This window comes from Anopheles nili, chromosome 2 (genome assembly GCF_943737925.1).
Source record: "Anopheles nili chromosome 2, idAnoNiliSN_F5_01, whole genome shotgun sequence".
Classification (NCBI taxonomy): domain Eukaryota; kingdom Metazoa; phylum Arthropoda; class Insecta; order Diptera; family Culicidae; genus Anopheles; species Anopheles nili.
This window is the reverse complement of record NC_071291.1, coordinates 63182284-63197283: the sequence shown is the minus strand read 5'-3', so window position 1 is coordinate 63197283 and position 15000 is coordinate 63182284. Positions and strand designations below refer to the sequence as shown.

The window sequence follows — 15000 nt, the reverse complement described above, 5'->3', positions numbered from 1 at the left end:
CCGGTCGCACGAGTGGGATGATGACGCTGTAACACTATCCCGCCCATATGCGCCCCTCAACCGGCCGCCTGAAGACAGCTTGGCCAAATATGAGCTCCAGCACAGGGAAAAGGTCCCTTTTTGTCGGGTGGGAAAAGCGGAGCGAGAAAATAATAGAAATCCTAAAGAGAAAATTATCTTTCCTTTAAGAGCCTTTTCCAATCGAGACGGATCTTCGTGCTTCTTTTTTTTTTTGCTACCACTCCGAGAGCGGGTTACATTGCGGTTTTTGCTGGTGGGAAGGATTGGGCCCGGTTTTACGAAAAGGATACGGAAGAGATGCGTGCGTGTGTGGGTGTGTGTGTGTTTTCTTTTCCCGACCAGCTCTTTAGCACGTTACGGCGTTGTGTGTGGGATTACGATTTATGAACCGGTTCGAGCCAAACCGTTACAAAAGGGCGGGAAGAAACAGAAGCAAAAGAGCACCCTCACCCCCCAGGAAGGGTGGGCCGAGCAAAGGATTGACTTAGAGGATGCATGCCCCGGGAATTAAATCCCTTTGCCCGCATTTTCGCACCGTCAAATGGCACACTTGACCCGGGTCTGTGAAGGGTGTAATCAGTAGTCAAGCACCGAAAATGGGAAACGGAAATCCTTAATGAAAGGGTCCTCCCCCTACGCCATGGGGTGGGGTGGGGGGGGGGGGAGTTAAATCCCTTTCTGGAAAACCCTTCTCGCAAGACGCAGTGGTGGCGTCTTAAGCCAACCATAAGCTATGGGCTGGTGCTCCGTTAAAAAGGTGTTCAGGGTGCGAACTGAAGCAATCATTTAATTTCCAGCAAAAAAGCTCAAGGACCCGGCGGCGTGTGGGAGGCATGTTGGTGGGGGATGGATGGCTTTCGCTACACAAAGCAACACATACACGCAGGCTTCCCGGCTCGGGATAAATGAATAAGTGATGCACAGGGCGTTGTTTCCTCGCTGCTAAATGCCCGTACTGCTTCATCATCATCATCGTCGTCGTCGTCGTCATCAACAACCGCCACCGTTATCATCGAGCGTCGTTGGCTTCAAACGGAATTCTTTCCACCGAGACATGTGGTAAGCCGTGTTTATGAATGTAATAACATCAAAGCGCTTTGAGGAGGGAAACGAAAAGGAAAAAAAAACGTTTCTTTACCCTTCTCAGTGCTCAAGAAAACTCGCTGCGTCGTAATCTGTGGCTTTCCTTTTGACCGGTGGGAAAAGGACATTAGCTGGGGTAATGAGTTCTTTTGCATGCTACGTTTAGGGGGTTTTGTGAGATTACCAATGCAAGATGCAGACCGAAGGGGATTGTTTTAAATTGATTGCACCATTGGTTAGGCGGACTGCCGCCTGACAGGATGGGGCATTTAATCCAGCCGTGCGAAAATTAAATGACCTCTTATTTGCGAATCGACATATTCATCGGATGTCTATCTATTATGCACGAAGCTAATCGCTGGAAACGCTGCAAAGCTAAAGTGTCGTTTGCAGTCTAATTGATAAAAGATTAACCGCTAAGCAGCGAAGAGATTCGTGAGTATTGCAGCCAGTTGTTTAATTTAGTTGATTGAAATAAGATGTGGTGAAAGTATATGAAATCAGCACCAAAAGAAAAGGCGATAAAGCTTCTCTGTTTATGGGAATATTTATGCAGTGCTGTCATATCATCCTCACAGCCTACTAGTTTGGGTTGGAACAGACTTATCCATGGACGTCTATGATCGTTGTTATACCGTTTGACAGCTATTGTTGCATTTCAAAAAATAAAAAAAACACATGCAAAATGTCGCATTCCACTCACATAAACGTCTTTATCGTATTTCGATCACATGAACCGTACCTCCATGCAATAGCCTTAAATCCTAAGCGCATTTTATGCAACTTAAGTACACACTGCGAAACGTAAGCACGTCATACGGTTACCGTGCCATACCGGGCGTTCCGCCACTGTTTGTGCCAAAGAAGACACATCACCCAACCCGGAACTGGATCTTCTTGATCGGTACGGTTTTATCGTACGGAACGTGCGCCATCCGACACCGGTACTCGTTTCCGCAACGTAACGCTCGTTGCATTCGGTGACGGGATGCGTATGGCTTTATGAAACCTTCCGCACCCAATCGGGCTGGCTGGTGGTTTCGGATGGAAGGCAAGGATTAAGGATGCATCCCAATGGTCACACGGCAAGCGGGAAGATTGCACGGCATCGATAAACGTGTTGACAAGTGCCAGTGACAAGGAGCGTTCGCTCGAGCATTGCCGATATTGAGGACCCGTCCCAGTCGGGAGACTGAACCGACTGCCGACTGGTGGATTAAAGACGAACGTCTCAGCCCACGAACCCTCAGCCAACCCACACGCACCAGTCCCGATGCTTGTGGATGCTGGTGGTTGATATCGTTTCTCGTTTATCTCGAGCCAGGACGCGCTTTTTGGTTTTTTTGGACGATGTACGCTTCCGCCAACCGGTTTTAGTTTATTTTCTGCCCGAGAGCGCTGCTCTTGATGGGTGTGCGTGTTTTTTCTTTGTATTTCCCAGCCAAAGTGAACGTTCTGCTGGCATGTTCTTTTTGCGTCCGGATTCCCTCCCCCCCCCCTCCCACTCTCCACAACCCCCTATCCCCTTTTGCGCGTGAGTATTCACACCAAACGGTGGGTGCGTGCATCCAACCAACCGGTGCATCGAGATGCACCCACGAAGAGAAACGTCGACGACGCGCGATCGGTACTTTCGGTAGCCTGGAAAAAAGGAAAAATACCGATGACGCCACCCCCCCCCCCACGCCCGGAGAGCGTACCGGAGTGGGAAGTTCTCAGCGCACAAGTCTGGTGACAAGCGGGCTGATCGGTACCAGACTGCAGCTGCACCGAGACGGGCGAGATAACAAGTCGACTGACAAGCTTCGGCACGAGGTGATTCCTGGCTGTGGCTTTACGAGGGGAACCGAGGCCGGGTTTTGTTGACAAATCGGTCGGTCTTTGATTGCGAGGTTGATACGCCCTCGGTCCGGATTGGTGGCCAGTGTGCAGCTTGCACTGAAGTTGCGATGTACCGGAGCGTTTTCTGGAATTAGCGTAGCTTCCTGGAAATTGGCGCTAATGCGACCGAGCTGAAAAACTTCAATTCGATTATTGCAAATGTAGTAAAATGAGTATGAATAACGCATGATTGCACGCTGTTTACACGCTTGTTTTCAACAAAAAACATAAAAAAATGGAAAGACTGCTGATAATGGGAGCTTTTATTTGCGTGCGGGATCTATAAAGGACATATACCTAATATATAAGGAGCGTTCTGTTTGCAAACTGATTAGTTCTTTTTCCCGCAGACCGAGTGAGTAGCAAACCATGTGTGGACGGTTTCGAGTAGCGATTTTGCTACTTTGTATGGTGGGATTGGCGATCGCTCAGGAGGAATATCAAATGGCGCATAAGAAATACCTGATAGATCTGTTCACCGTCCCGACTGGATTGGTGTCGGCAATCAATCGGCTGGATAACAAGTTCACCATTAATTTCCGTCTGCAGCGGGTTCATTCGATCTTGTGGGGATTTGGGTTTGTGGCAGATCTGAATGCACCGATAAGATCGTGCAGTGTAATCACTTCGACGCGTTCCGGAAAATATAACCTGAAACCGGATGGTATTAGGCACCCGTTTGAGGCTATTTGCAGACAGACGCAGTTCGGAAAAGGCTGGCTGGTAGTTCTGCAACAGTACGATCGCAATTTGGATTACAACCGAAGTTGGGACGAGTATAAGAATGGCTTCGGGAGTCTCGATCGTGAGTTTTGGATGGGTTTAGAAATGCTGCATCAGCTGACTTCTTCGCGACCGCATGAACTGCTGGTGGAGCTGGAAACCTCCAATGGGAGCTACTTATATGCACGGTACCATGAGTTTGAGATCGGCGACGTGACCACCGATTATCGATTGAACAAAATTGGTTTTTACAATGGTACGGCTGGTGATCCGCTGAGCCAGCACAAGAACTTCCTGTTCAAGAACAACGATCGGCCGGATAAACCATGCTACTGGTGGTGCACAGAAACCCTTTTTCCCAACATCGATGAAGAAAACGGAGGAATTAAACATCACAACATTTCCAACCCGATTATTGACTCCGTATTGGTATTATCGAATAGTACCAATGAGATCGAATCGTATCTAACAAACTTGCGAATGATGATTCGCGAAATCAATCAATAAGTCCCATTGCTTATAACCGATCGGGTTGATTTTGTATAATTGTAAACACGATTTAAAACCTTGCATAGATTTAACTAGTTGACTTTCCCGAGTTCATCCGAATAGATGCTAGATTAGTTTTAGATTTTAGAGCGATTTTTGCGAAAAGATATGTTTAACAATGTTGAAAAATAAAACCTTCTAGTGGATGATCCATTAGATGAAATGTTTGCTTCAATAAGCGCGTCCAATATTTCGTACCGATCATGATATTTCATACTCACTCTTACGATCAACCTTTACGAAGGATCTTCCTTCTCGTTTCTGGTATGTAATCATTTGCATTTTCACACGATGGAACGCAATTTATATTTGGATGTTTGTAATAACATCAGGCTGTTCCAAGAAGTGTATTCCTTAGTTCATAACAATTCTTAGTAATTATTTATCAATCAAATCGATCGCTGATAGCCTCTTGTTTTAGCTGACTCCTGGTTGATTTTTATGAGCCATACAGGAAGGGGTTTTAAATATAAAGAGCATTGATTTGTTAAAAGAATTCATTTCCATCTTGACGATCGAGTAAGCGACAGCCATGTATAGGCGGGTTTGTGAAGTGTTGTTTGTGCTTTGCTTGTTGGTGGTGGCCGCCGTGAGCGAAACAGAAAATGAGGACCAATCTCTGAGCAATAAGAGCGAACAGCCATCCGACAAGCAAGACCAGACGTGGAAATATCTTGCGAAAATTAATGAGCAAGTTCAAACACTCAATAGCCATGTTAGAATAACGGATTCCATTCTGTGGGAAATTGTTCGCATAACTAAGGAGCTAAGCCGCAATATGACGTTGGTGCGGCATCAAACGAAGAGCATTCTTATTCAACAGAACGCTTGCGCTAATCCTGATCATATGCGGATTGACGTGCAGAGGGTGAAATCAAAACCAATCAATAAACAAGACATCAATGCTATCCAGCAACAACAGCAGAATATCACGATTGGATCGTGTAGAGAAGATACTTCGAAGGATTCCGGCAAATACATACTGCTATCGGATACCAATCTTGAACCGTTCGAGGTGCTTTGTGAGAAGTTCGGTATCGGTGGAGGTTGGTTGGTGTTTCTGCAGCATTACAACGGCGAGGAGAACTTCAACCGAAGTTGGAGTGAATACCGTAATGGCTTCGGTAGCCTAGATCACGAATTTTGGATGGGTCTAGAACGGTTGCATCAGCTGACATCTTCACGACCATACGAGATGATGGTGGAGGTGGAAACCTCCGATGGAAACTACATATACGTGTGGTATAAGAGGTTCGAGATCGGCAGCGAAGCCGAAGACTATATGCTGAAGAACATTGAATACAATAACGCCACTGCTAATTATTCCTTGAACCTGCGTGAGGGCTTAAAGTTTACGACCTACGATCGGAACACCGATGGTCAGATAAATAATGCCTCTAAGTATGGTGAAGGAAGGTGGTGGATGGTATCGGAACCATACGAAGAGGAACCGGTGGTTTCCTCGCAAATGATGATTCGTGAAATAATCGAGTAAGCACTGCTGTTCGTGCTCCACTATGTTGCATAGATATTCAATAAATCATGTTTTTGCACCAGGATATTATAGTTAGTTTAATCATTGAATTCAGGTTGATGAGGATAAGAAAAGGCTCCGACGTATGAGGTGGCATGTGGTATGTAAAGTATGAGGTTTCACGAAAGCTGATGATGTGAGAAATGCTGTCTGAAAATTAAATCCGAGCGAAGAACTCCCAAACAACAAACTGAACGACTTTGTTAATGGTTTCTGTAGATCTTTACTGACTTATTGATCATGGAAACTATTGAGGAATAATATCGATAAATCTATGAAACTTACCATTTTTACGCCAAGGTTGAGTTTTATACTCATTCTCATGCGAAGGATCGACTGTTTCCGATCGGTAATGATCAGCATCTCATCGAAAAACAAAAACCAATACAAGACAATGTACAGCTCAATCAACTCCCATACTATCACTCGTCAAACGCACTGTTTTGTTTGAATAAATAAGTGCTCGATCGTTCATAGTGTCGACATGAATGCTGTTGTGAGAAGAGTATATTCATTAGTTGCATCTTGTCCCGAGGTTGTAAATAAAATAATTCTGATTACTTCATTATCAATCGCAACCGAACGCAATGTGTTGAATTGGCGTATTATCTGACAAAGTGTACGTTAATTTATATGAGCCGTTAATGATGGATTTTTCAATATAAATAGCGTTGGTTTGCAAACCGATTCATTTCTGTTTCGAAGATCAAGCAAGTGTCAGCCATGCATAGGAGCGCTTGTGAAGCATTTTTTGTGGTTTGCTTGTTAGTAGTGGCTAGCGTTAGTGCAGATAATTTGCACCAACCATTGAAACATGCAAATGAATGTTCTAGCGGGAATCACGAAATCTTTTGCGGCAGTGACGAACATATGCAGATCGATATCAATACGGTTCGACCAATTCCAACCCAAAAGCTAGTTAACGGCAGTGCTGTTCTGCTGAAAGTGAATATTTCGTTTCCATCATGCAAAAAGAGTGATAACGGGCCGTTTGAGGAGCGTTGTGAACACATGCAGTTTGGTGGAGGTTGGATGGTATTTCAGCAACGGTTTGATGGCAAGAAGGACTTCAACCGAAGTTGGGACGAGTACCGGGATGGCTTCGGAAGCCTCGATCTAGACTTTTGGATGGGTCTTGAACGGTTGCATCAGCTGACCACTTCGCGATCACATGAGCTGCTGGTGGAACTGAAAGACTTTGAAGGGAACTACGTGTACGCGCGATATAAAGAGTTCGAGATTGGCAACGAGACCTCCCGTTATCAGTTGAACAAGATCGGTTACTATTCCGGTACGGCTGGCGATTCGCTGAAGCGGCATAAGCACTTCCCGTTCAAGCTTATCAATCAGTTTGATGAACCTTTTTACTGGTGGGACGTTCGCTACCTTCCTCCTGTTTATAGTTTAAACACAAAAAAAGACTGGTATAAATTACTCATCAACTCCAATCTCAACTCTAAAGTAGCATTTTGGAAGAGTTTCAATCAATCTGAATTGGGCATAGCATACTCGCGAATGATGATTCGCGAAATATATTCGCGACTGGCGATTCGCTGAGCTATCACAAACGCTGAAATTTACCTGAAGCCGCATGGTTTTATTGTATTGGAACTGTAATAGTGAACAAGAATATATTATAAATAAGAATAAATGTTTGTACATATGTATGACATAAAAGAGGCCAAATACTAGGAACGAGGATTTGGGCAATAACGGGTTGATCATACGAATCGAAGTATATGTAGAGTACATTGTGGTTAGAAAAAAGAAGAGATAATATCTAAAATGGTTTACAGGGTAGATTTGTGGAAAAAGGAAACAAAGAAGTTAGAAATTGAGAAAATTGAATAAATTAAGAAAAATGAGAAAGATTATAAATAAACACATCAAAGTTTGAGTTACCTCATCATTCGAAAAATGCCCCTTAAATTTTCCCTTAAACTGTATCGACGCGAAATAAGTCCGGAAATTCATCTTGGATCTAATACTAAACTAACTGCATTTCCTCCGTGCAAACAGTAAGGTCTAGCGTTAGTTTTAGTATACATCTATCTTTAATGTTCAGTGTCCGAACATATGTTAACTATCAAGAGAATCGAATGAATCGCACATGTTGAATTCTCAAAAAGCATCAACCTTCACAGCCGTATCTAATATGTTAATTGAGCTTATCAACATTCAATTCATATTCGACATCACCGTTAAAGTTTATTTCTTAGTAAATTTTCTTCCCTTGATGATATATAATTCTGGTGATCGTCATGATAAAATAATTCCGGTTATTTGATCATCAGTCAAATTAATCAGAAATTGCTGAAATCCTTCTTCTGTAACAGATTGCAGATTCTGTTGAATGTAAAACTTATGTATAAGAACCATTCAAGGATGCTATTTATTAATATAAAGAGCGTTGGTTTGTAATCCGATCCATTTATGTTACAACGATCGAGCGAGTTTTAGCCATGTACACGCGTCGTAGTAGAATGTAGTAGAATGAGTATGAATAACGCATGATTACACGCTATGCACACGCTTGTTTTCAACAAAAACAATAGCAGGAATGCTGATAATGTTTGCTTTTATTTGCGGGATTTGCACACCGAATATACCTAATATATAAGGAGCGTTCCGTATGCAAATCGATTGATTCTTTTCCCGCAGACCGAGTGACTAGCAAACCATGTGTGGACGGCTTATAGTAGCGATTTTGCTACTTTGTTTGGTGGGAATGGCGATCGCTGAGGAGGAATATCAAAAGGAGCATAGACAATCCCTGATTGATCTGTTCCCTGTCCCGACTGGATTGGTTTCGGCAATCTATCGACTGAGGCAAAAGTTCATCCAGAAAATCGGTACGCTGCGGATACGTTCTGTCTGGAATGTTGCGTTCCTGGTAAATCTGAATGCACCGATAAGATCGTGCAGTGCAACCCCTTCGACGCGTTCCGGAAAATATAACCTACAACCGGATGGTATTAAGCACCCGTTTGAGGCTATTTGCAGACAGACGCAGTTCGGAAAAGGCTGGCTGGTAGTTCTGCAACAGTACGATCGCAATTTGGATTACAACCGAAGTTGGGACGAGTATAAGAATGGCTTCGGGAGTCTCGATCGTGAGTTTTGGATGGGTTTAGAAATGCTGCATCAGCTGACTTCTTCGCGACCGCATGAACTGCTGGTGGAGCTGGAAACCTCCAATGGGAGCTACTTATACGCACGGTACCATGAGTTTGAGATCGGCGACGTGACCACCGATTATCGATTGAACAAAATTGGTTTTTACAATGGTACGGCTGGTGATCCGCTGAGCCAGCACAAGAACTTCCTGTTCAAGAACAACGATCGGCCGGATAAACCATGCTACTGGTGGTGCACAGAAACCCTTTTTCCCAACATCGATGAAGAAAACGGAGGAATTAAACATCACAACATTTCCAACCCGATTATTGACTCCGTATTGGTATTATCGAATAGTACCAATGAGATCGAATCGTATCTAACAAACTTGCGAATGATGATTCGCGAAATCAATCAATAAGTCCCATTGCTTATAACCGATCGGGTTGATTTTGTATAATTGTAAACACGATTTAAAACCTTGCATAGATTTAACTAGTTGACTTTCCCGAGTTCATCCGAATAGATGCTAGATTAGTTTTAGATTTTAGAGCGATTTTTGCGAAAAGATATGTTTAACAATGTTGAAAAATAAAACCTTCTAGTGGATGATCCATTAGATGAAATGTTTGCTTCAATAAGCGCGTCCAATATTTCGTACCGATCATGGAAACTGATTGTGCACATCACCGTTGAATTCATGATGTTTCATACTCACTCTTACGATCAACCTTTACGAAGGATCTTCCTTCTCGTTTCTGGTAAGTAATCGTTTGCATTTTCACACGATGGAATGCAATTTTTATTTGGATGTTTGAAATAACATCAGGCTGTTCCAAGAAGTGTATTTCTTAGTTTATAACAATTCTTGGTAATTATTTATCAATCAAATCGATCGCTGATAGCCTCTTTCTGTAGCTGACTCCTGGTTGATTTTCATGAGCAATACAGGAAGGGGTTTTAAATATAAAGAGCATTGATTTGTTAAAAGAATTCATTTCCATCTTGACGATCGAGTAAGCGACAGCCATGTATAGGCGGGTTTGTGAAGTGTTGTTTGTGCTTTGCTTGTTGGTGGTGGCCGCCGTGAGCGAAACAGAAAATGAGGACCAATCTCTGAGCAATAAGAGCGAACAGCCATCCGACAAGCAGGACCAGACGTGGAAATATCTTGCGAAAATTAATGAGCAAGTTCAAACACTCAATAGCCATGTTAGAATAACGGATTCCATTCTGTGGGAAATTGTTCGCATAACTAAAGAGCTAAGCCGCAATATGACGTCGGTGCGGCATCAAACGAAGAGCATTCTCATTCAACAGAACGCTTGCGCTAATCCTGAGCATATGCGGATTGACGTGCAGAGGGTGAAATCAAAATCAATTAATAAACAAGGTATCGATACTATTCAGCAGCAGAATATCACGATTGGATCGTGCAGAGAGGCGCCATCGAGACGTTCCGGTAAATACATGCTGCTACCGAAAGTAAACACTGAACCGTTTGAGGTTCTTTGTGAGCAGATGCGTTTCGGAGGAGGTTGGCTGGTGATCTATCAGAAATACAATGACAACGAGAGCTTCAACCGAAGTTGGATTGAATATCGCAATGGCTTCGGAAGTCTCGATGATGAGTTTTGGATGGGTCTAGAACGGTTGCATCAGCTTACATCTTCACGACCGTATGAGATACTAGTGGAGATGGAATATGTCAATGGGAGCTACGTATACGAACGGAATGAGCGGTTCGAGATCGGCAGCGAAGCCGAAGACTATATGCTGAAGAACATTGAATACAATAACGCCACTGCTAATTATTCCTTGAACTTGCAAGAGGGCTTGAAGTTTACGACTTACGATCGGAACACCGATGGCCAGATAAATAATGCTGCTAAGTATGGTGAAGGATGGTGGTGGGTATTAGATCCATACGAAAAGGAACGGATACAGGTGGTTTTCTCGCGAATGATGATACGTGAAATAATCCAGTAAGACCTATTGTTCGTGCTTCATTATGTTGCAGAGAAATAGAATAAATCATGTTTTTGGACCAGAATTTTAGAGTTAATTTTATTCATTAAATCTAGGTAGATAAGGATACAAAAAGGCTCCAACTTTTATGTATGTAAAGTACGAGGTTTCACCAAAACTGATGATGTGAGAAATGCTGTAAGAAAATTAAATCCGAGCGAAGAACTTCCACACAACAAATGAACGCCTTCGCTATAGTTTCTTTAGATCTATACTGATTTATTGAACATGGAAACTATTGAAGAATAATATCGATAACTCAATTTATCGATTAAACTTATCACTTTTACGCCTAGCTGGAGTTTTATACTCACACTTACGAGTAAGATCGACTATTTCTGATCGGTGATCATCAGCATTTCATCGCTATGAACACATACAAGGCAATTTGCACCGCAATCAATTCCCATATTCTCTCTTCAGATGCAGTGTATTGTTTTAGTAAAGAAGAGCTCGATCGTACAAAATGTCGACTTTAATGTTGCTCTGTGAAGAGTAGTCCTTAGCTGCATCTCGGCGCGTGGCAATGAATAAAACACTTCTTGGTAATTAACTATCAATCCAACCTATCGCAATATGCTGATACCCTTCTTCAGCAACTGATTGCTGGTATATTTATATGAGTCATACATGAAGCGATTTTCAATATAAAGAAAATTGATTAGTAGATCGATTCATTTCCGTCCCGACGATCGAGTGAGTGACAGCCATGTTAAGGCGCGTTTGTGAAGTGATGTTTGTGCTTTGCTTGGTGATGGTGGCCGTCGTGTGTGGAGCAAAAAATGATTCTCAGCCTTCGAAAAATGAGAACGAACTGCAATCCGTCAAGCTGGAACAGCTACGGAACTATCTTTTGAAAATGGATTTGGTAATGAAACAGCAAAGTCAAAAACAGATGCAACAGCAAGCTCTTTTGGATGATCTTCTGTGGGCAGTGAACCAGCTCAATGAGGTGTTAGGTCGCAATATTACGTTGTTGCGGCGTCAAACGGAAAACATTCTCATGCAAAAGAACGCTTGTGCTAAACATGAAAAGCTTCAGCAGAATAATTTGATTAGCTCCTGTAGAGAGGAGCTTTCGAGGCGTACCGGTAAATACATGCTCCTAACGCCAGACAATACTGAATCGTTTGAGGTTCTTTGTGATCAGACACATTTCGGAGGAGGCTGGCTAGTGTTCCAGCACCGGTACGATGGCAAGGAGGACTTCAACCGAGGTTGGGACGAGTACCGGAATGGCTTCGGGAGCCTCGATCACGAGTTTTGGATGGGCTTAGAACGGTTGCATCAGCTGACTTCTTCGCGACCGCATGAACTGCTGGTGGAGCTGAGGGACTTCCAAGGAAGCTTTGTGTATGCACGGTATCAGAGGTTCGAGATTGGCAGCGCAGCGGAGGACTACATGCTGAAAAAAATTGAATTCAATAATGGTACGGCTGGTGACTCACTGACCCAACACAAGGGATTGAAGTTTTTGACCTTTGATCGAGAAACTGAGGAGCAGATAAATTATGCCGCTGAATATGAGGGTGCATGGTGGATGCAAAAAGAACATTTTTCCCATCTCAATGGAAGGCGCACTCAACAATCCGGCTCAAAGTCCATGTTTTGGTGGTCGTACCGACGATTCGAGAAGGGGATGTCTTTTTCACGAATGATGATTCGTGAAACCAACTAATAAACACCATTACACACGTTTATTTATGTAATTTAGTACCTGAATACATCAAGCATAATGTTTTGTTTCTTGATTTTTGTTGAACTGGGTCTATTTCATTTGGGTTGATGTCGGTAACAAAGAGAGGATTCTTGAAGAAGTCGTTCGTTATTGGTTTTTTTTTTGGCCTACTGAGTTTGAGTGGAGTTGAGTTTTATGCTCACACTAACCAGAAGAATCGCCCGTTTTTGGTCGGAATTCATTAGCTTTTTATCGCTAAAACGAATATAGTGCAATCTTCAGCGCAAACAATTCCTATGACCTCTCGTCAGACGCAGTGTGTTGTTTGAATAAGGATGAGCTCTGTCGATCAAAATGTCGACATCAATGCTGTTCTGAGAAATGTATTCCTCAGTTGCATCTTGTCCCGTGGTTGTAAATAAAATACATCTGATTACTTCATTATCAATCAAACCGATCACAATATGTTGATAAGTCTTCTTCTCTAACTAATTCTTAGTTGATTTCCATGAGCCGTTCATGATGGATTTTTTGATATAAAGAGCGTTGATTTGCAAACCGATTCATTACTGTTTTGAAGATTGAATAAGCAACAACCATGCAAAAGCATGTTTGTGAAGTGGTGTTCGTGCTTTGCACGTTTATAGTGGCCAGCGTTAGTGCAGCGAGTCTGCACCAACCATTGCAACATTCAAATGAACGTTGGAAGGTGCGTCAGTTACAGAGTAAACTTATTACATTGGACATTGATATACTAATGGAAAAGGATATCGAAAAGCTGAACCAAATGCAAAAGGAACAGCAAGTAGTTTTCGATGAACTACTGGCGGCCTATTGCCAATTGAGCCTGGCTTCAGGGCAGAATATCACGTCGATGCACAGAATATTGGAAAATACGACCGTTTACGAAATCGCTTGCAGTAGTGACGGTCAAATGTTGATCGATATCAGCTCGGTCGGACCAATTCCAACCCAAAAACCAGCTATCGGCAGTACTATCCTGCTCCAGAAAAATATTCCGATTCGATCGTGTAGAGAGGAACTTTCGAAACGTTCCGGCAAATCCACATCCCAACCGGGTGGTGATAACAAACCGTTTGCGAACATATGCAGTTTGGCGCAGGTTTTATGGTATTTCAGCAACAGTTTGATGGCAAAAAGGACTTCAACTGAAATTGGGACGAGTACCGGGATAGCTTCGGAAGCCTCCACCTAGACTTTTGGATTGGTCTAGAACGGTTGCATCAGCTGACCACTTCGCGACCACATGAACTGCTGGTGGAGCTGAAAGACTTTGAAAGGAACTACGCCAGCACAAGTACTTCATGTTCAAGATCATCAATCGGTTTCGTAAGGCATGCTACTGGTGGTGTGTAGACAACATTTCCGTCATTTTTGGTGTGCAAGAAAAAAATATTTGGTATCGTTTATTGACCAACTCCAATCGTAACTCTGAGGTAGCATTTTGGAAGAGTTTCAAATTAAACCAATACAGGAAGAGTTTTAAGTTCAAATTAACCAATAAACCGCATTGTTTATTCTCAACTATATTGTATTGAAACTTTAATAGCGTGTCATAACTTTTTTAATAATAAAGTAACTAAATTTCTTGAGGGCATGCGGGAAGGTCTAGCGTTAGTTTAAAAATACATCTATTTTGTAAACTATTGTTATCTATTGTTACCATCTATTGTTATCTATCGCAATGCTGTTGTGAGAAGAATATTATTTAGTTGCATCACGGCGCGTATTTTATAAATAAAATAGTTCTTGGTAATCAATTATCAAGTTTGAACTGATCGCAATATGCTGATAGTCTTCTTGCGTACCCCATTCTAGGTAAATTTCTATGAGCAATTAAAGAAGAGTTATTTTTCAATATAAAGAGACTTGATTTGTAGATCGATTCATTTCCGTCCCGACGATCGAGTGAGCGACAGCCATGCATAGGCGCGTTTGTGAAGTGTTGTTTGTGCTTTGCTTGTTGATGGTGGTCGCCGTGAGTGGAGCAAAAAAAGATTCTCTGCCTTTGAAAAATGAGAACGAACTGCAATCCGCAAAGCTGGAACAGCTACGGAACTATCTTATGAAAATTGATTTGTCGATGAAGGTGCAAAATCAAAAACAGATGCAACAGCAAGCTCTATTGGATGATCTGCTGTGGGCAGTGAACCAGCTCAATGAGGTGTTAGGCCGCAATATTACGTTGTTGCAGCGTCAAACGGAAAACATTCTCAAGCAACAGAACGCTTGCGCAAATCCTGAGCATATGCGGATTGACGAGCAGCAGATGGGATCAATGCCAATCAATTCACACGATTTCAATGTTATCCAGCAGCAGCAGCAGCAGCAACAGCAGCAGGAAAAGAATATCTGGATTAGATCG

The 15000-nt window shown here is 42.7% G+C and overlaps 1 protein-coding gene across 1 annotated transcript; it reads left to right on the top strand.

The window, feature by feature from the left end:
- Positions 1-11795: 11795 nt before the first annotated feature.
- On the top strand, positions 11796-14457 carry LOC128727806 (ficolin-1-like). The gene is made up of 2 exons (XM_053821754.1): positions 11796-12472; positions 14454-14457. The coding sequence occupies exons 1-2, from the start codon at positions 11796-11798 to the stop codon at positions 14455-14457; spliced, it is 681 nt and encodes a 226-aa protein (XP_053677729.1).
- Positions 14458-15000: the final 543 nt, after the last annotated feature.

Excerpts from the sequence above, each read along its gene's own strand:
- LOC128727806 (XM_053821754.1), top strand. The coding sequence starts at position 11,796 with ATGGATTTGGTAATGAAACAGCAAAGTCAAAAACAGATGCAACAGCAA.